Raw genomic sequence first — 19,770 nt, forward strand, 5'->3', positions numbered from 1 at the left:
TGTGTAAGTCAAATTTTTAAAAAAAAATATGGAGTTTAAATAGACGTTGTATGAGTAAATTCATGGAATGATGGCACACACTTCAATGTTTTCTGATAAGAGAAACTATCGGTGAATTTTGTATGCATTGAACTAAGATACACGCGCGTGCATTTTACTTTTCTCTGTATGTTAGATAATGATGTTTGAAAGGTGAATAATGTTTACGATGCTCAAAATCTGATTATTATTACACATATACTTTTAAATGATAGTGAATATATTATAGTAATAGTGAAGAGAGGTTTAAAATAACCGTCCCAAATTAGCAAAACAAATATAGAACATAATTATATACTGAGATAAAGAAAAGACACTGAAAATATAACAAAAAAAATACATAAAAGTAATGGAATCATTTTATGACTTGTTATCTCATTACATCTTTAAATGAAACGAAAAACACAGTAGAAATTTAATAAAATAATACATAAAATTACATGCTAACTCTATATTTAATATGACTTCTACTCTTTAATACGAGTGTTGACTTGAACAGAGACGTCGTCGTTTGAGAGACGGGTCTCAGCTACGTTTCCTGAAAAGATTAAAATAGAAAAGTGATTAGCATTGGTATTAAAAACAAAAATAATGAATGCTGTATACTTTCAATAACAAAAACTACTCACCCATCAGGTTCACTCAACTTCCTCCATATATTAACCTTCAGGGTTCATTGCTGCCTTTAAAATAAATAAATAATAATGTAAAAAAACAAGTCTTCTTCATATTCTTTGTTCTGAGACCGTAATTTTAGTTTTGATTGAAAGACATTTTCGACCAAGTCTTCTTCATGCCTTTTCAATCTTTGTTCATGAGCTTCAAGAGAGCCCATTAGTTGTGTTACTGACAATGTGGCTAAATCTTTTGTTAGTTCAATCGCGGTTGCGATTGCATAATATTTTTGGGGAATAGAAATTAAAATTTTCTCAACGATTTTTTTGTCATGAATAATTTCCCCATAGGCTCTCATCTGACTAACTATTTCCTTTATTCTACAATAGTAGTCTTTAATGGTCCCAGATTCTTTATTTCTTATTAATTCAAACTCTTGTCTTAGAGAATGAAGTTTAACATTGCGTACCTCATCATTTCCTTGAAACTCTTTTTGTATTGTGTTCCAAGCTTGCTTTGCACTTGTGGCACCTATTATTCTTGGAAAGATTGTGTCATCAACTGCTTGTTGAAGAGCAAATAAAGCCCTTGAAACCTTTTGTTTGTTTTCCTTCAACTCCTTCTTTTGAGCTACAGTAAGAGTGGAAGTGTCTTCTGGAATAGTAAATCCCTCTTCTATAATGTCCCATAAGTCTTGGGAGCGAAAGAATGTTTTCATTTTGACACTCCTAAAATCATAATTTTCTTCTGTGAAAATAGGTATTGGAATTGATGATGTTTGATTGGTAGTGGCCATGGGTTGAGAAAATATTTTGGAAGTAGAATAGAATGGAGTTCTAGTTTTTTTTAAGTAGTTGAAAAATTTATCTACACCCAGTAGATGTAGATGACTGAACGTAGCTCTGGTCCCACTAATAGTATTTTGAGGTTGTGAAAGGAATAGTTGATGGGATAGAGAAAATTGTGGAGATAGTAGAATGTGGAAGTTGTAGTTGGAATGAGTATGTAGTTGTAATAGTGAGTAGTGTGTCATACATCAAATGATTGAGTACATGAGTATTTATAGACCTATAGAATATTCTAGAAAGTGCTAGCCACGTGGAATGTTCTAGATTTTTGTCTATGTAGAATGTTCTTGATATTTTCTTCCTATCTTAGGCTTTTTTACTTTGTTCTAGAACTTTTATTACATTTCAATACTTTTATCTTAGAATTTTCTAGATTCTTCTAGAATTTGCATTACACTTTAAAAGACACATATTTTGTTCAAGTTCAATCCTGGGTTTGGTTCACTCGTTCCAATTGACAATGAATGAATGAATAAAGGATCTCTTATCGTTCCATGAAGATTGAAGATGGCAATAATGTACAATGGGTGATTGGATATATAAGAAAATACAAACTTTTAGGTACAATTTTGTAGCTTTTTATGTCTAGACATTTATCTATGAATATTACGCGACAACAAGTGATGTATGATTTAGACACATAGGAAAAACAAGTTATATCAGTTGTTTTTCGCTTCATGTAATGAGACAACAAGTTATATCAGTTGAGTATATCATGTTAAATATAGAGTGATTCTATTCTTTTATTCAAACCATGCAGTACAACCCTTTAAAGAAATTATTTGTAAATTCAAAAATAGTGTCTATATCGATCATCACGAAATCACAAAATCCACGCTCAACTGTGTTTATCCATTTCATTTACCATTATACCATATATTAAAAACATAGCCTATGTTAAAAAAAAAGAAACATCAGAGACGATAACAAAACTTTAAACGAAAAATGTGCCAAGTAGTAGTAATTCTCTTCCTTCACAAAATTTCTGAAGAAATTTTGTTGAGCCAGTCATATTAAAAGGTTACAGATTCTTACTCTCTCTTTCTCTTGTTTCGTTGAATTAAATTATGCAAAAAGAAACAAAAATCATACATTTTTTAAGGTGGTCCTCTGCTTATGTGGTAGCAAAATCTCACATATTTTATATATTTTCAAAGAAATAATTGAGGATCATTATTGAATAGAAAAAAACCTTAAGATGTGACCATATCACAACATATCAACATTAATTACACACCTTAAGATGTATGTTATCATATATAACATGGATTTGGGGTTTACCCAACTCTAGTTGGATGAACGGTCATGATAACGACTTATTCTCATCATCGAATAACAACATTGCAATTTTATTAAAATTGTGAAGCCAATTATGTGAAACAGGTATACAACTTAACACCATAGTCTCCACGAATTCCACTTTATATAATTAATAATATTACATAAGGAAACAAACCTAGACAAAGATTCTAAGTATAACACAAAGACATCTTTGAATGAAATTGAAAAACACAGTAGAAATTTAGTAAAAGAATACATAAAAGTCATAGAGTCGTTCTATATTTAACTAATCCTAAAGATTTTTTTGATGTGCTCGGAAATTACATCAGTTGTTGATAAATGGCATGACTTGAAAAACCTCCAAATTGAGGAAGAGGCGGTTGAAGATGGTGTGGCTCAAAGGAAGAATTTCGATCAGGAAAAGTTTCTAAGTAATCCTGTAAAAACATCTTCAACGCTGATGATATTGTAATGTGTTTACTGTGAAAGATTAAATGGTTGATTTGGTCAGCATCATCCCTTGGTTTTTGATGCATTCAGATAACATACTTGCGTGCATTTCTTGGAATAACAGTAAATAAACCTGACCACAGTAGTAAGAGAATTAAAGGATGAAAAGAACTTTAAGCAGCTATGATATACAAAATAATATGAATTTTCCATAATATAGAAATCAAAGAATGTGAAAAAGGTTTACTTACTGAAGAATTAATATGTTTGCAGGGTTGAGCACAGGAGATAGAATAGAAATTGTGAGAGTGTAAAAGAAAGGAAGAAGAAAGAAGGCGCAGAAGAGAGAGTGTGAAGATTTACCAAATTAGGTTAAACATATATATACAAATAATGATGTGGTTGGAAAAATTTATTGTTAATTCATTTTTTTTATATAAAAATATGTGTAAGTCAAATTTTTTAAAAAAAATATGGAGTTTAAATAGACGTTGTATGAGTAAATTCATGGAATGATGGCACACACTTCAATGTTTTCTGATAAGAGAAACTATCGGTGAATTTTGTATGCATTGAACTAAGATACACGCGCGTGCATTTTACTTTTCTCTGTATGTTAGATAATGATGTTTGAAAGGTGAATAATGTTTACGATGCTCAAAATCTGATTATTACACATATACTTTTAAATGATAGTGAATATTATAGTAATAGTGAAGAGAGGTTTAAAATAACCGTCCCAAATTAGCAAAATAAAAATAGAGAGTATGAAAGGAAATATGATTAACATAAAACATAATTATATACTGAGATCAAAGAAAAGACACACTGAAAATATAAGAAAAGAATACATAAAAGTGATGGAATCATTTTATCACTTATTATCTCATTACATCTTTAAATGAAACGAAAAAAACAGTAAAAAATTAATAAAAGAATACATAAATGTTTGTCTCTCAGCATCCATAGGTTTCCTGAGGAGATGAAAGTAGAGAAGTGATTAGCATTAGTATTAGAAACAAAGATGAATGAATGAACGTTGATACTTACAATAACAAAAACTACTCACCCATCAGCTTCACTCAACTTCCTCCATATATTAACCTTCAGGGTTCATTGCTGCCTTTAAAATAAATAAATAATAATGTAAAAAAACAAAAAAATGTAAAAATATTTTTTGTATCGACTTTGTATGCTGACCTGATGGTACCGTAACGTAATGTTTTTGCTGTGAAAGCGTTGATTTGATTAGCAGCAGCATCCCTTCATTTTTTATGCAATCAGATAACTTACTTCCATGCATTTCTTCAATCTCTTTTTACCTGTTTGCAAAATCACATAAAGTCTAATAATTTAAGTATTAAATTTCTTAGATAGATAAACTATTTTACTTTCTTTTATCAGATGAATAAATAAAGTGTTTTGTTAATGTAGTTAAATATATATATATATATATATATATATATCGAAAGAAGTTGGTAAATATAAACATAATGCTTACTGTTAAACGAGAAAAAAATATTAAGTGGCTGTAATATGCCAAATTATATTCAGAATATACAATACAAGTACATAAACCATAAAGTAATATGAAATAAATATGTAAATATAAATTAAGGTTTCATGCGTTTACAAAATTGAACACCATTATGTTGCTTATCTTGAAATGAACATAAACAGATAGTTATTGAAAGAAGAAGATTAAAATTGAAACAATATTGATAACACAGAAGAAAAAAGATTGCAATTACAATCGTTTAATTTTTTACGCTCAACAATTTAACGTCAAATATGATAAAGCAACTTACTGTCTCAGAAAGCAACTTCCGGCGACTGCAGTTTTGAGAATGAGAAGGAAACGGAAACGAAAGACGAAAGAGGCGTTGAGTGCGAACTTTTAACCTTTTAGGTCAAACTTATATAACCGGAATATGAGAACCCACGTGTTTGTAAAAATTCTATCAATATTTAATTATTTTTATTATATAATACCAGTAATTCGATTTTGAGATGTGAAAATAGATATTGAAATAAAAAAATTATCAATTTAGTCAAATAAACAGTTTTAAGAATATACTATTAAACTCTTTGAATACAATATTTTCATGGCGAAGGCTTTTGTAAAAGAATACAACATTGTTCTTTAAGATATCGGAAAGGGACGAAAAAAAAATGTTTAGACAAAATAAAAGAAGTACACTTAAGGATATTTTAACTTCCTAATCTACCCCTAGCTTTTTTGGTTGATCCTCTCATACTCTTCTCTTTTTTTATCCTATCTAATTCTTTTTTGAGCTAGGCGCTGATCAAAATTCAATAAAAAAATATTATAATAAAAATAAGTGATAAAAACAAGGAATAATATTACTTACAATTTTATTTTTCTAAATTATTATTTTTCTTTACATAATTATTTAATTTTTTTTTTCAATTTATCAATATTTAATTTACTATATTCCTCATTTAAAAAATAGTAATTGAAGTTATATCAAACACTTCAGACTATTTTTTTATCTTCTTTTCGTTAACAAATTATATATATAATTATTTACGAATGTAAAATTTATTATTTAGGTGAAAAGAAATATCAACGATCCAACACTTTAAAGAATACTTACGTGTAGTCTTTCTTCTGTCAGCTCCATCTCTCTCCAATTACTTAAATTTTCAATGCAAACAATAAATGTTCTGATACATTGTTAGTAACAAGTGCTGTGTTAATTACTTACTTTTTTTATCTACACTCTTGAAGAAATAATTAAACTAATATTTGTTAAAGAAAATGTTTCGGAAGAGAAGTAATAATTTTGGTGTTTCTCAGCTTATTAGTAAAATCTTCATTTTAAACTACAATAACTAATCACTTTTTTATACAGAAAAACAACTTCATACAATAACTAAACAAAAACAATGTCTCATCATCGGTGGATTCCTTACACTGTCTCAGATCAATACGATAATTGGTAGAATCATCGGTGGATTCCTGATGCATGGCGAGGGTTGGTGGCAGCAAAAACGTTAATTGGGATTCGTAAAACTATGTCAGAGCAGCATCATCGGTTTGAATCTTTCTGTGTCAGATCAAATGCATGCATTGGTAAAACTTTAATCCAAGCATCGAAGGCTGAGTGAATTATTGGAAACGACAAAAAAATTGACGAAAAGTTTGGCCAATGTAATGCAATTCCTTCTGACAGATGCTTTAATTCTTGGCTTTTTATTTTCAGAAATTTTCTCTTAAAGCAGTAATATCGCAATTTACCAAAGTCTTGTGTTTTGTAAACTACTTCAGCATCTCAATGCCACATTAATGCGTTCATGTAGAAATGGAACTTTTCCTCAGTATATGTTTGAATGCACAGTGCATCAGTAAATTCATTGGCTCATACCACACATTTCAAGCTTTTCTCATAAGACAAACTATCGCTGGATTTTGTATGGTTCAATCTCACAATTCAATTTGGCATTTTGCATAAAACCTTCGATGTGCATCCACCAATTATTTAATGTAAGATAAAGATTTGTATTTTAATATATGAACCTCCAAAAAAAAAAAACACTTCATTAGGATGGAATGAATATATTAATGTATGAAATTATTATGGTGCTGTAGAATTTGATTTGATTTGAATGATTCTTTACTGGTGGCTTAGTTCTATTTCCAAAAGCACCCCAGCGAAGTGCTTTCAAAATGTTTTCGTAAAAGGAAGGAATAATTTGAAGTTCATTTTTATAGCATAGAGTATATTTTGTTAATTAGTTTTGGTATTTACTTTAGATTCATCTGCTACATGATTTAATAAAGAGAGGTTAAGTTTTCATGCACTTATCATAACACCTTGGCTAAGAATTTTTGTATAACCTACGGAATTTTTCTTTAGTTAGGACATTTTCGTTCCACCTATGCTTCCAAATTCAGAATTTGTTTCTTTTACTTATTTGGCAACACATACTTTTATCAAACCACCCTTGATAGTTCCCTCATCCGATTAATTTCTTTAGATATCTCTACCACACCTATTCATACTTACATTTAGTCATGGCTACTTGCAATTGAATGGTCCATAATTATATTGTTTTTAAATAAGGCTTAATACCTAATTTGTTCCTCTAATTTTATTCAAATTTTAAGAAAAAATCCTAATGTTTCATTTATTCGATTTAGTTCTCCAATTTTTAAAAAAATATTTAATTTAGTCATTTCCGTTAAATTGACGTTCACGTCGTGTTCATACAGTGTCATGTATCATGTTATTGTCACCAGTTCTTGTTTTCAATTTAGTCCCCTTATTTATAATTTAGATCTAATTTGATCTTCTTCTTTTTTTTTTAAATGATGCAATTTGGTTCCTCTCAAATTTGAGGTCAAATTAGTAATTAAACTTAATTACCACTTATATATACATGTTAAATTTTTTTAAAAAATTTATAAATTAAATCACTCCATCTAAATATATTCAAATTATTTTATTTTTATATTTTTACATACAAATCGAAAATGTAAATATAAAGTGACACTTGTCACATTAAAAATATGTGTTACATTCAACATTTAAAAATTATAAGTGTCACTTTACATTTACATTTTTAATATTTAAAAAAAATTATAAGTTTAAATAGGGATTTTTTATGTAAAATGGAAAAAAAAAATTTGAATATTTAGGTAGAATAATTTGATATATAAATCTTTAAAAAGTATTTAAACATATATATATATATATATATATATATATATATATATATATATATATATATATATATATATATATATATATATATATATATATAAGTTGTAAGTAAGTTTAATTACTAATTTGATCTCAAATGGGAGAATGACGAAATTGCTTCATTTAAAAAAAAAAGATAACCAAATTAGATCAAAATTATAATTAAGATGACTAAATGGAAAATAGGCACTGATATGTGACAATAACATGACATATGACACTATATGGACACGATATTAATGTCAATTTAATATAAATGACTAAATTGAATATTTTTAAGAGATTGGAGGATTAAATTGAACAAATGAAAAATTAAGGATCTTTTAAAAAATTTGAATAAAATTAGAGGATCAAGTATTAAGCCTTAAAATAAATTCTAATATGCTTTTAGGTCTAAGTAAAGGTAAGGAATCATAATTAATTATATGGGTTGGTGTATTCCAAATATTTCTATAATAATATATTTTGTTTTCTTTAGATAAAAAAAATATCTATGTATTATAATACGTTTTTAAATAAACTACACATATAGAACGTAGGAAAAACAAATACTAAAACACTCAGAAAAGACCTTGCTCTAAAACTAGGAAAAGTTAATTCATCTAAACAAACTAACAGGGTAAGAAAAATATTAGATCATGATTTTTATAATTTAGATCACAATTTTATGACATTTTTTAAAGTGATTTTTGTTATATATAGAGTAAGAATTGAGGAATGTTCATATTTAGTGATGATGTTAATCACACTTAGGATAGGTATTGACACTACACCATTTTTCACTTTAGACAACATTCAACTTGTCAACACATATAAAAGTGTTGCCTAAACACGTAAAAGACAACAATTTTATAAGTGTAGTTTAAAAACTACTAAAGACCACACTTTTTATAAGTGTGGTTTAAAAATTACTAAATACCTCATTTTTCTGTATCTGTGATTTTAAAATTATTAAAGACCACATTTTATATAAAGTGTTAGATTATTTATATCACACTTTTCTAAATGTTGCCTAAGATTAAAAATGAGGTATCATATTTACACATAACACTTAATTAAATAAAACAAAATTATTTCTTTTATACATACTATACATGTTTTCTAAAAAAAATCTTCCCTCCTTTTCACTTTTAGTAACTTAAAAAAATTGCAATTAAAATTTTAGAACTTCGCGCGAATCAGTGGAGATTTTAGAACTCCCTTGGATCTTGAAAATTTTCTTTCTTCATCTGTTTGACATCAACACAACATCAGCGCCTTCTTCTTCTTCCCCCCAAAACATTGGCTCCAGCCTCTACCGTTAATCCCACCACCGACGTTGATCGCAATTGTCACCACTGCCACCAAACTAGACCCTCGCCATTGCAATCGTGTAAACCTTAGGAACCATCGTTGCACGTTAGAGCTCGCATCAATAGTTGCTCTACTCAACCACTCCAGCTTGTTGCCATTTCCGGTGAGATGCCTGGTTTTGTGGCAAACTCCAATTTGAGTTGCTTGAACTCGGGGTACTTTGTTGGTTCTGTTTGATTAATTGCTATGTGAGATTGATTGAATTATCAAATTTCTGATATGTTTTGTATTTGAGCTAGTGAATTGTTGTTGTGGTTCGTGTTTATTAGATTAAGTGATTGTAAGTATTTACTCGATTAAGTGATTAAGCACAACTGCAATCCATTCACGACAAACTCAATAAGAAGCCATCTTATGAGCCTAGGGTTTCTGAGAGGGAGAGGGAGAGGGATAAGGATAGGGATAAGACTAGGGAGAGAGGGATAAGGGACATGGATAGGGAAACACTTCTCTTCACAAACAGTGTAGGTAAGAGAAGGCGGTAAATGATATAAGGAAAGTTAGTGAAGCTAGAAAGGGAAACAATGTTGGGACGAATTCTTCCAACCTAATTGATGGTACGTTCCAATCTACTGATTCAATTTTTTTTCTCTGTATTTGTCCTGATGAATATGTTGCTTTCATGTCTAGATACATTTTATAAATTCTCTCTATTATTGGCTAGATTTTGTTTGTCATGATTCATGGACATCTTTGTTGCTATTGTCTACAGTCATCTGCTGAAAGAGTCAAAGCCAAGATGAAGCTTTAGCTCTCTGAAATTGGTAAGCATATAGATCTCCAAGGCATAAATTATCCATACTTAAATACATTTTCACCATATGTTTTGAAATGAACTATTTTTCTTGACGTATCGAACAATGATGTTAGGTGCACTAATCTTGAATGTTCTGAAAATATTTCATGTAGTTGACTAGTTTGAGAATGAAATGATTATGTTCACATTACATGGAAAACTTGGTTTTTGGCACAAATACTGGCCATGCCTCCTCTGGTCTTCTTGTAGTATACGATTATTTGATGTTAGAAACTACTAGTTAAGGTTGCTAGTATCTAGTCATATATATGAAAAGAGCTAGTTATAACAAACCAAAATTTTAATGTTTCACCTTTGAAGTAACATTGATGTAGTAAATTATTAATTACCTGTAATTCCTTTTTCTTTCTCGATGTAAAAACAATTCTGGTTTAAATAGATGAAATTTTTTGTAGGGATGAGTAGTTTAATTTGAAGGGCGTACTGGTAATTTTGCATTGGTACTAAGATGACTTGATAAAGAAATAACTCTTCAGGCTTATGTTCAAAAGTTGGAAAGTAGTCATTTAAAGCTGACCTAACTGGATCAAGAGCTTTAGCGAGTTAGGCAGCAGGTAGGGTGCAATTATTCTTTTGAAGTTGATTATGCTCTTCTTTTTAGTGAAAAATTTGCCAACCTATGCTCATATTCAATTTAAACTCAAATATCTAGTTTCTTATCCTTCAGGTATGTTTGTCCTTGTCATACATAATTGTAAACAAATTGGAGGGAACTTTGGCTTGCTTTTTGTATTGGTTCTGTTTTCCACTGCACCATTTTCAAGATGGAGAAGGATTTTTCTAATGTCATACATATATGTTTTATTGTTGAGACCGTAAAGTTTCTTTATTTTTATTTATTATAGTTAAGATGTGATCAAGACATTTTTCAAAAGAACATGTATTTAATTAAGGGTTGGACCATTAAGACATTGGAACAAGGTTTCCTGCCATTTAGTAACTTAAAGGTAGTAATTTAAAGTATGCCTATTATCTCAATGATTAATATCCGATTTGAGATTGTAACAATTTTGTTAAAAAGGTTACCAAGAGATAAGACAAGAACTTATAAGGAAGCATGGAAAAATATTAAATCATATTTAATTGGTCCTGTCTAATCATTTAATATGCAGGGCTGTATTGATGACTTGTAATTTTAGTAGAATATTTTTCTTCTCAATTATTAAACAATCAACTTCATTGTGTTATTGTTATTAATATATCTTTTTGTAGATAGTTTCATGTCTTCAAAGGGATATAAATGAATAGGTTATAAATTAGTATCTTGAAATGTGATGCTTACAATTAAAATTCAATTTTTTATCTATAAATTTTTTATATTTTTATAATAGATAAATATAATGGGTTTACTTATAAATAAACCAGATGAATGATGAATAAATAGAATGAATTTAATTTTTGATTTATAAAATTGAATTACTATTATTATTATTATTATTATTATTATTATTATTATTATTATTATTATTATTATTGTAGTTTGCTTACACCATGTATCGATTGTGTGTGAGCAGGTTATGTTGATCATCCAGGAGCAACTTTAGCAGCTTAGGTTACAAGTGGGAGAAAGTTACTCATATCCAAGGACTCAACATCATTTCTTTTAATTATTTATTGTAAAAGATCATGTTAGAATTATCAATATTTTAATTTTAATAACTTTATATGTAGTATAAATAATCATATGTTGTATTACATTATTCAAATTGTACTTGAAAATCTATGTTTGAAAATTGTGATGATTAAGCATGTTTTGTTATGTGAATAGCGAATCATTTAATTATGAAAGTAAAAAAAAAAAAAGTGTTGGTTGCATTAGTGTATAATTAATATGTGACGTAAATCAATAAGAGATCAAATAATATAAGAATTTTCTAAATGCAATATTGTAATTTTAAAAGTATTGATCTAAATGAATATTTATATTCTAAACCAATTTAAAAATTTTAATAAAAATGTTATAATATCTAATATTGGTCATATTAGAAAAGTGTTATATGAAAGTTAGGCAACATTTCAAAACTTATTGTTTATACAATAAGCAACATTTAAGATGTGCTGTTTATAAATAATAAGCAACATTTTGAAATGTGTTGTCTATAAATAATAAGCAACATTTAAATAGTGTTGTCTATGTACAATAAACAACATTTAAAATATGTGGCTTATTTCAATCCTATAAGACAACATTTTTATAAATTGTGTGGCCTTTAGTACAAAAAGTGTTGCCTATAACCTAAGCCCACACGCGTATCCTCCACGCCTAGAAACTTGTTGCCAAAGTGTTGCCTAAAGTTTAGGCCACACTTTTTTAACTTCAGACCACACGTTTTAGATGTTGTCTAAAGAGAAAAATGGTGTAGTGTGAATTTATCTTGTCTAGCCTAGTGTTATGAAGCGCTAATTGTGTGAATTTTATGTTTTGACATCATTTTGTAAAATTATAAAGGATAGTCAACTTAGAACTGTTATTTTAGGGATATTACATTTATCCGTCAGAATTTAAAAGAAAACAATTATAAAATAAACAATGTAAAAGAGATAGCCTAATAACATAATGAGATTTTGGATGCACATTTTAGAAATGGCATTCAAAGTTGAGAAGAGGCAATGAACTTGGTGAGGCCAAAGGTGACAACCATAGCCATCCAACCTCCGATGAGAACCCTTACACAATATCTCATCAATATCTCATCAGGGGAGGAAAACCGAATTCTAGAACAACTTCAAAAAATGGAAGAGAGAGATAGTAAAATTAAATGTCTTAGGGAAGAAGGGAATGATGATAGTGATAAATGAACATAGTTAGTCTCAACATAAGGGGAATTGGGGGACCTGCAAAATGGAGATATGTGAGAGAGATAATTAGTAAGAACGGAGTAGGATGGTGTGTATCCAGGAAACAAAAGTGGGAACAATTAATAGAGAAAAATGCTCTGCAATCTGGGGGGATGACGAATACGAATGGATAGATTCTCCAGCCGAAAATAGTGGAGGGGGAATCCTTACTATCTGGGGTAAAAATCAATTCAAATGTGAAAAATCAATCTCTAAAAGAGGATTCATAATAACCATCGGAAAATGGGGTAAGGATAATATCCAGGTTAACATTATTAATGTGTACTCACCATGCGAAATCAATGAAAAAAGACGCATGTGGGAAGATATAATAAAATACCAGGAGGAAGTGGGAGGGAAGGTGTGGTGTATCTTAGGTGACTTTAATGCTGTGAGAAACCTAGAGGAAAGAAAGGGAGTCAACCATATAGGCATTAGTAGTAGAAGTGAAATACAAGGCTTTAATGAATTCATAGAAAGGATGGAACTAATAGATTTACCACTTGTTGGTAGGAAGTATACGTGGTATAGAACTAATGGATCTGCCAAAAGTAGGTTAGATAGGATCCTTGTAACCAGGGATTGGGAGGATGTGTGGCCAGGAAGTAAATAATATGTCTTGGATAGAGTAATATCAAATCATTGTGCTTTGCTCCTAAAATCCACACATGTAGATTGGGGCCCTATACCATTTAGAACCTTGGACGCTTGGCTTATTGTGACAGGCTTTACAGATTTTGTTAAGAAATAGTGGGATAGCTACAATGTGGTTGGGTGCGGCCTTGTAATGGTAAAGGAGAAATTAAAAAGGTTGAAACAAGATTTAAAGATTTGGAATAAAGAATTTTTTGGGGACACCAATAAAGAAAAGCAACGTCTAATAGAGAACATAAGTGAATTGGATAAATTAGATGATCAAAGTGGATTGAATGAGGAGCAAAAGAACCAAAGGAGTACTCTCTTCGCTGAACTAAAAAAGGTTAACAATAGATTTGAATCAATGCTGAGACAAAAATCCAGGATTAAATGGCTGGAAGCAGGCGATTTGAATACAAAATTCTTCCACCAAACAATGAATTGGAGGAAAAGAAAAAACATGATTACAGGTTTGAGAATTCTAGGAGAATGGAGTGAGAATCCTCAAGAGGTTAAAGAGGGGGTAAAGGAATACTTTGAGGGTAAGTTGAGGGAGACAAGTGAGTTCAATGTAAAACTGGGAAATGTAGATTTTAACTCAATATCAAAGGAAGACAACATCATGTTGACAAAATCTTTCTCAGAAGGGGAGATTAAGAGGGCAGTATGGGAGTGTGAAGGTAACAAAAGCTCGGGCCCAAACGGTTTTAACTTTAGTTTTATTAAGAACTCATGGGAAATAATCAAAAGAGATATTATAAAAGTTGTTCATAACTTCCAAATTACAGGTAAGTACCCTAAAGGATGTAATGCATCCTTTATTGCACCTATACCTAAGCGAGATAACCCCCAAGGCCTAGACGAATACCGACCCATTTCCCTAGTAGGAAGCCTCTACAAAATCATATCCAAATGCCTTTCTCTAAGGCTCAAGTTGGCTATACATAAGGTAATTGATCATACCCAATCTGCATTTTTGGAGGGCAGAGGGTTGCTGGATAGTGTTTTGATCGCAAGTGAAACTATAGATGAAGTTAGGCGTAAAAAGAAAAGTTGTGTTATAGTTAAAGTTGATTATGAGAAAGCCTATGATTCTATCAGATGGGATTTTCTATTTTACATGATGAAGAGACTAGGCTTTTGCGCAAAATGGATTCTGTGGATTAGGGAGTGCTTAGAATCATCCACAATTTCAGTGCTTGTTAATGGCAACCCAACTCAAGAATTTTGCCCATCTAAAGGGCTACAACAGGGAAACCCTCTGGCTCCCTTTCTTTTTTTGATCGTAGCAGAGGCACTAGCAGGTTTAATGAGAGTGGCAGCAAAGAAAAAATTGTTGGAAGGGATCAAAGTGGGAGAGAAAAACATTGAGGTGAATATGTTGCAATTTGCAGACGATACATTGTTCTTGAGCGAAGCAAAAACTCAAAACATGGTCATAAAAAGTATTCTTAGATGTTTTGAGTTAGCTGCAGGACTGAAAGTAAACTTCATTAAGAGTAAGATAGGAGGTGTAGGGGTTACTGAATACTACCTTCAGAGATTTTCGAATATGTTAAACTGTGACACCATGCAACTTCCTTTTTCATATCTAGGCATGCCAATTGGGGGTAATCCTAGGAAACATTATATGTGGAAAGGTGTTGTTGAGAAAATAAGGAAAAAATTAGCCAAATGGAAAGGAAAGCACCTCTCTTTCGCTGGTAGAACTTGCTTGCTTAAATCTGTCATCACATATTTACCTCTTTTTTTCTTGTCCTTTTTCAAAATACCAAAATCTGTGGAAAAAGAAATTAAGAGGATTCAGAGAGATTTCTTTTGGGGATATGGATGTGAAGGTAGGAAGATTGCATGGGTTATGTGGTATAATATTTGCAAACCAAAAGAGCTTGGGGGATTAGGAGTTAAAAGTCTAAGACTATTTAATATTGCACTACTTGGAAAATGGAAATGGGGGATGGGAATTGAATGTGAAGGGCTATGGAAATCAATTTTGGACTCAAAATACGATTCATGGAGGAGCTTAGATAATAGAATAGACAATAAACTTGACTCATGTTGGTGGAGGGATCTTAGGAGGGCAACAAGTGGAGAAGAATGGGGGAAGTGGTTTGAAAATAATGTGGAATGGAAGATAGGAAATGGTAAAATTATTAGATTTTGGACTGATAGGTGGTTGGAACATGAGCCACTATGCAAAACGTATCCAAGGTTATACGCTAACTCAATAAATAAACAAGCTACACTTGGAGAGATGGGCAGTTGGCAAAATAACACTTGGGAGTGGAATTTGGAGTGGAGGAGACAGTGGTTTGAGTGGGAGGTAAACCAGCTAACCATCTTGAAGCAACAATTGGGAACTAAAACTCTCAAAAGGGAGAATGATGATTGTTGGGTATGGGTAGACGAGGATTCACAGACCTTTACTGTTAGTTCAACCTATAGAAAATTGTTAGACGCCACTATTTTTGAAGAAATAGTAGAGTTTGATAAATTTTGGAAAGTCAAGGCCCTTCCTTCCGCTCAACATTTTGCTTGGAAAAATCTTTTGAACAAAGTTGCTACAAAAGATAATTTGGGTAGAAGGGGAATAAATATAATTGATAGTTTATGCAATATGTGTAGGTTAGTTGATGAATCCAGCAGTCATTTATTTTTTACTTGTGATGTGGCCATGGGGGTGTGGAACATGTGCAACAAATGGGTGGGTGTTAGCAATGTCAATCATTTCATGCCAAGACAACACTTTAATCATTTTTATCTTTTTGGTCTAGATGATAAACAAAATAATGCATAGAAATGTATGTGAATGCCAATAGTTTAGGTTATCTGAAAACAAAGAAATAACATTATTTTTAGTGGTGGAACGGTCGACAATATAGAAATGTTCACTGTTGCACAATTGAAAACATGGGGATGGATAACTACTAAATTTCCAAAAGTACAATTTTCTTATTCTGATTGGTGTCTTTATCCTTTATCATGCCTAAAATCTATAAGGTAGCATGGGATTATCACGACTGTAGGCATGGAAAGTATTATTAGATTCTTAGGTATAATATATGTATGGTTCTATATTTCCACTCTACTTATCAGTGTCAAAACTTTTGCTCACTAAGAATTTTTTGCTTTAATTATGTGTTTCCTTTCGAGGTAAAACTGATGGCTGAGCAGCGTGATGAGCATATAAGGAAATACAGATTAAAGACATTGGTAATTGGTTGTGGTGTACATTATCTAAAGAGGAATGTTGATAGACCAATGCATACATAAACACCTGCGAGAACTAAAACATATTTGCAGACACCCGTTGACAGAACACGATGCAAAGCATAATTAGGCAGATTATTTTGTGGGGGATCGCTGTCAAGACATGATACATTACATCGACCATACTACAATTGCTATATATAGTGTTTGATTTACATTTGAACAGTCCTGATGGATGAATACAAGCTAGGTTTTTTTTTGACTTATAAATGCACCTATCATTTTGTATTGTAGGTACACTATATTATGAAAACTTTTTATATTTGTATACGGGTTGGAGCACCCTAGTGTTCCAAATATATAAACTTGCTGATAAAAAAAAAAAATCTCATCAATGGAGTTTTTCCAAGAACTGCTCCTACCCCTCGAAACACCATCAAAGCCAAGGTAACTGCAGCAGCAACAACTCCCATTCTAATCTTGTGCCTCCTTACAAACACAGAGACTAACCCGTCATTGCCACCCAACACTGCTGCTCTAAGCCACTCACCCCTCTCTCAGTACTCAATCTTGCTCTCTTCACTTGCTTTTGCTTTTGCCTCCACACGGATCTCAACTTCGTCGGATCATAAAGATAAAATGAACCTGGGAAATTAATACTCAAATGGAGAATGAGGAACAACACACGCTTCCAATGAACAGTATATATATTGTGTCACTAGTAGAGGTGTCAATTTGGTCCAGCCCACAGGGTTTGGCCCTGGTCCATGTGGGCTAGGGTCAAAAAAGCCCACATTGAAAAAAAGCCCCCAACAAAGAAGCCCACAGGGCCAAAAGCCCTACAAAAGCCCTGTGGGCCAAGGCCAACCCATGGGCTTTCATCTTCCACATGAAAAATATATTATTTTTTAAAATATATTACTATCTGTGGGACAGGCCCAACGAACCGGACAAGCACGACGACCCGAATAGGTCTAACGACTCGGACCTGCCCGACGACCTCAACAAGAACGACGACTCGAACGGGCCCGATGATCCAAACAGGCCCAACTACCCGAACGGGCCCGACGACCCAGACGGGTCCGAATACAGGACAAACCCGACAACACGGACGGGCCCAACGACATGGAAGGGCCCGACGACCCGGATGGGCTCGATGACCTGGACGGGCCCAATGACCCGGACAGGCCCGACGAATCTGACAGGCTCTATGACCCAAACAAGCCCGGTGACCCGAACGGGCCCGACGACCCGTATGGACCCGACGACCCGGACAAATCCTACAACCCAAACGGGCCTGACGACGCAGATGGGACCGACGACACAGACATGCCTGACAACCCAGACGGGCCCGACGACCCAAACGGGCCCAACAAGTCGAATGGGCCTAACGACCAAGACGGGCCATACGAACAGGCCTGACGACACGGATGGGCCCGCCGATCCGAACGGGCCCAATGATCCAAACAGACCCAACGACCTGAACGAGCCCGACAACCTGTATGGACCCGACGACCCGAACGGGCCCGAAGACCCAGACGAGGCTGACGGACCCGACAACCAGGACGGGCCCGACGACCCGGATGAGCCCGACGACCCAGACGAGTCCGACTACCCAGACAGCCCCGACACCCAAACGGGCCCAATGACCCTGACGGGCCCAATGATCCGAACAGGCCCGACGACCCGGACGGACCCGACGACCCAGACAGGACCGATGACCCAAACGGGCCGGATGATCTAGACATGCACAACGACCCGAGCAGGCCCGACAACTCGAACAGGTCGTCCGACCCATTCAAGTCATCGGGCTCGTGTGGGTTGCCGAGCCTGTTCGGGTCGTCTGGCACGTCTGGGTCGTCGAGTCCGTCTGGGTCGTCGGGCCCGTTCGGGTCGTCAGGCCTGTTCGGGTCGTTTGGCACGTTTAGGCCGTCTGGCACGTCTAGGTCGTCGGGCCCGTTCTGATCGTCGGGCCCATCTTGGTCGTCTGTCTTGTCCGAGTTTTCTGGCCCGTTTGGGTCGTCGGGCCCGTCCGTGTTGTCTGGCAGGTCCGAGGTCTCAGGCTTGTCCTGGTCGTCGGGCTCATCTTGGTCGTCGGGTTTGTCCTTATCATCGGGCTCGTCCTGGTCATTGGGCTCATCCGGGTCATCGGGCCCGTTCGGGTAGCTCAACTTGATCTTTGACTCTGGCTTAATGTAGTATTATTTGGGGGGCTAACCCACATTAGCCCTAGCCCTAACCTACTAGAGAGGGGGCTTTGGGGGCTGGGGCTTTTTTTTGGCCCCCTTATTTGGGAGCCCCCTAAAAGGGGGCTTTATGAAGAGTGGGTCAGGACTGGCCCATGGGCTAGGGGCCAAATTGACAGCTCTAGTCACTGAGTAAAGCTTTTTACATTCTCAACACTCTTTATTTGCTTTAAAATTTCAACATTCTGTGGAGGAGATAGCAACATTAGTAACATTAGTGTTGCATTATCAGCATTATTCACCAAAAGTTATGTTCTAACATTGCTTCGTACATCAGAAACTTATTTGGTTTAATATATTGTGAATTGATTAAGTTATTTTGTGTAGTTATAGTACTTCGAGTTACATGCATATGTTAATTAATTTTAGAGTGTAAATGTTAACTAATTAATATCCCAATGCAGTTAATTCAATTTACATTTAACAGGGTGAGTCTCTAGTACGTATAATGTTAGAATGTAAACTTTGACACCAATTTTATTTAAGATCATGTAAGAGCATATTCTCCTTCAAGCTTGGATCTGAAAATCTGATGCAACATATGGTGGCTTGAGCTTCCACAATTCATTCAGAGAACTCAAATGTCTACAATGTATTTTGTATATAGCAAACAATTTTGATGTATTCCGTGCTTTTTAATAGAGAATGCATAAAGTAATATCATGGGCTAGGTATAAAGGATTTGAGAATGTTTAACATGAATTTGTTAG

The 19,770-nt window shown here is 33.3% G+C and overlaps 1 protein-coding gene and 3 long non-coding RNA genes across 5 annotated transcripts; 1 reads left to right on the forward strand and 3 right to left on the reverse strand.

Annotated features, from left to right (window-relative positions):
* Positions 1 to 2,908: 2,908 nt before the first annotated feature.
* On the reverse strand, positions 2,909 to 3,777 carry LOC146880830 (uncharacterized). The gene is made up of 2 exons (XR_014986169.1): positions 3,485 to 3,777; positions 2,909 to 3,366 (listed from the first exon to the last, which is right to left on the reverse strand). It is a non-coding gene; the product is annotated as an uncharacterized LOC146880830 (long non-coding RNA).
* A 156-nt stretch (positions 3,778 to 3,933) lies between these two features.
* On the reverse strand, positions 3,934 to 5,147 carry LOC146880831 (uncharacterized). Its single transcript, XR_014986309.1, has 4 exons — positions 5,042 to 5,147; positions 4,434 to 4,555; positions 4,303 to 4,356; positions 3,934 to 4,207 (listed from the first exon to the last, which is right to left on the reverse strand). It is a non-coding gene; the product is annotated as an uncharacterized LOC146880831 (long non-coding RNA).
* Positions 5,148 to 9,109: 3,962 nt separating this feature from the next.
* Positions 9,110 to 11,830, forward strand: LOC146880832 (uncharacterized). 2 transcript variants are annotated; one of them, XR_014986123.1, is made up of 3 exons: positions 9,110 to 9,870; positions 10,026 to 10,077; positions 11,645 to 11,830. It is a non-coding gene; the product is annotated as an uncharacterized LOC146880832 (long non-coding RNA). The 2 variants fall into 2 exon arrangements; XR_014986124.1 differs by having other exon boundaries at positions 9,111 to 9,416.
* Positions 11,831 to 12,721: 891 nt separating this feature from the next.
* LOC146880833 (vacuolar iron transporter homolog 2.1-like) lies at positions 12,722 to 17,696 on the reverse strand. The gene is made up of 5 exons (XM_085668889.1): positions 17,641 to 17,696; positions 17,237 to 17,366; positions 14,401 to 14,498; positions 13,309 to 13,368; positions 12,722 to 12,854 (listed from the first exon to the last, which is right to left on the reverse strand). The coding sequence occupies exons 1-5, from the start codon at positions 17,694 to 17,696 to the stop codon at positions 12,722 to 12,724; spliced, it is 477 nt and encodes a 158-aa protein (XP_085525015.1).
* Positions 17,697 to 19,770: the final 2,074 nt, after the last annotated feature.

The sequence above is a fragment of the Vigna unguiculata genome, chromosome 11 (genome assembly GCF_037176805.1).
Source record: "Vigna unguiculata cultivar grain cowpea cultivar isolate G323 ecotype 2 chromosome 11, ASM3717680v1, whole genome shotgun sequence".
In the NCBI taxonomy this organism is placed as follows: domain Eukaryota; kingdom Viridiplantae; phylum Streptophyta; class Magnoliopsida; order Fabales; family Fabaceae; genus Vigna; species Vigna unguiculata.

Coding starts and splice junctions, on each gene's coding strand:
- LOC146880833 (XM_085668889.1), bottom strand. CDS start 17,696: ATGAAAGCCCATGGGTTGGCCTTGGCCCACAGGGCTTTTGTAGGGCTT. Junction 13,369..14,400: donor GATGCATTACATCCTTTAGG/GTACTTACCTGT, acceptor TCTTTCCTCTAG/GTTTCTCACAGCATTAAAGT. Junction 12,855..13,308: donor TTCCCTCCCACTTCCTCCTG/GTATTTTATTAT, acceptor CATTTTTTGAAG/TTGTTCTAGAATTCGGTTTT.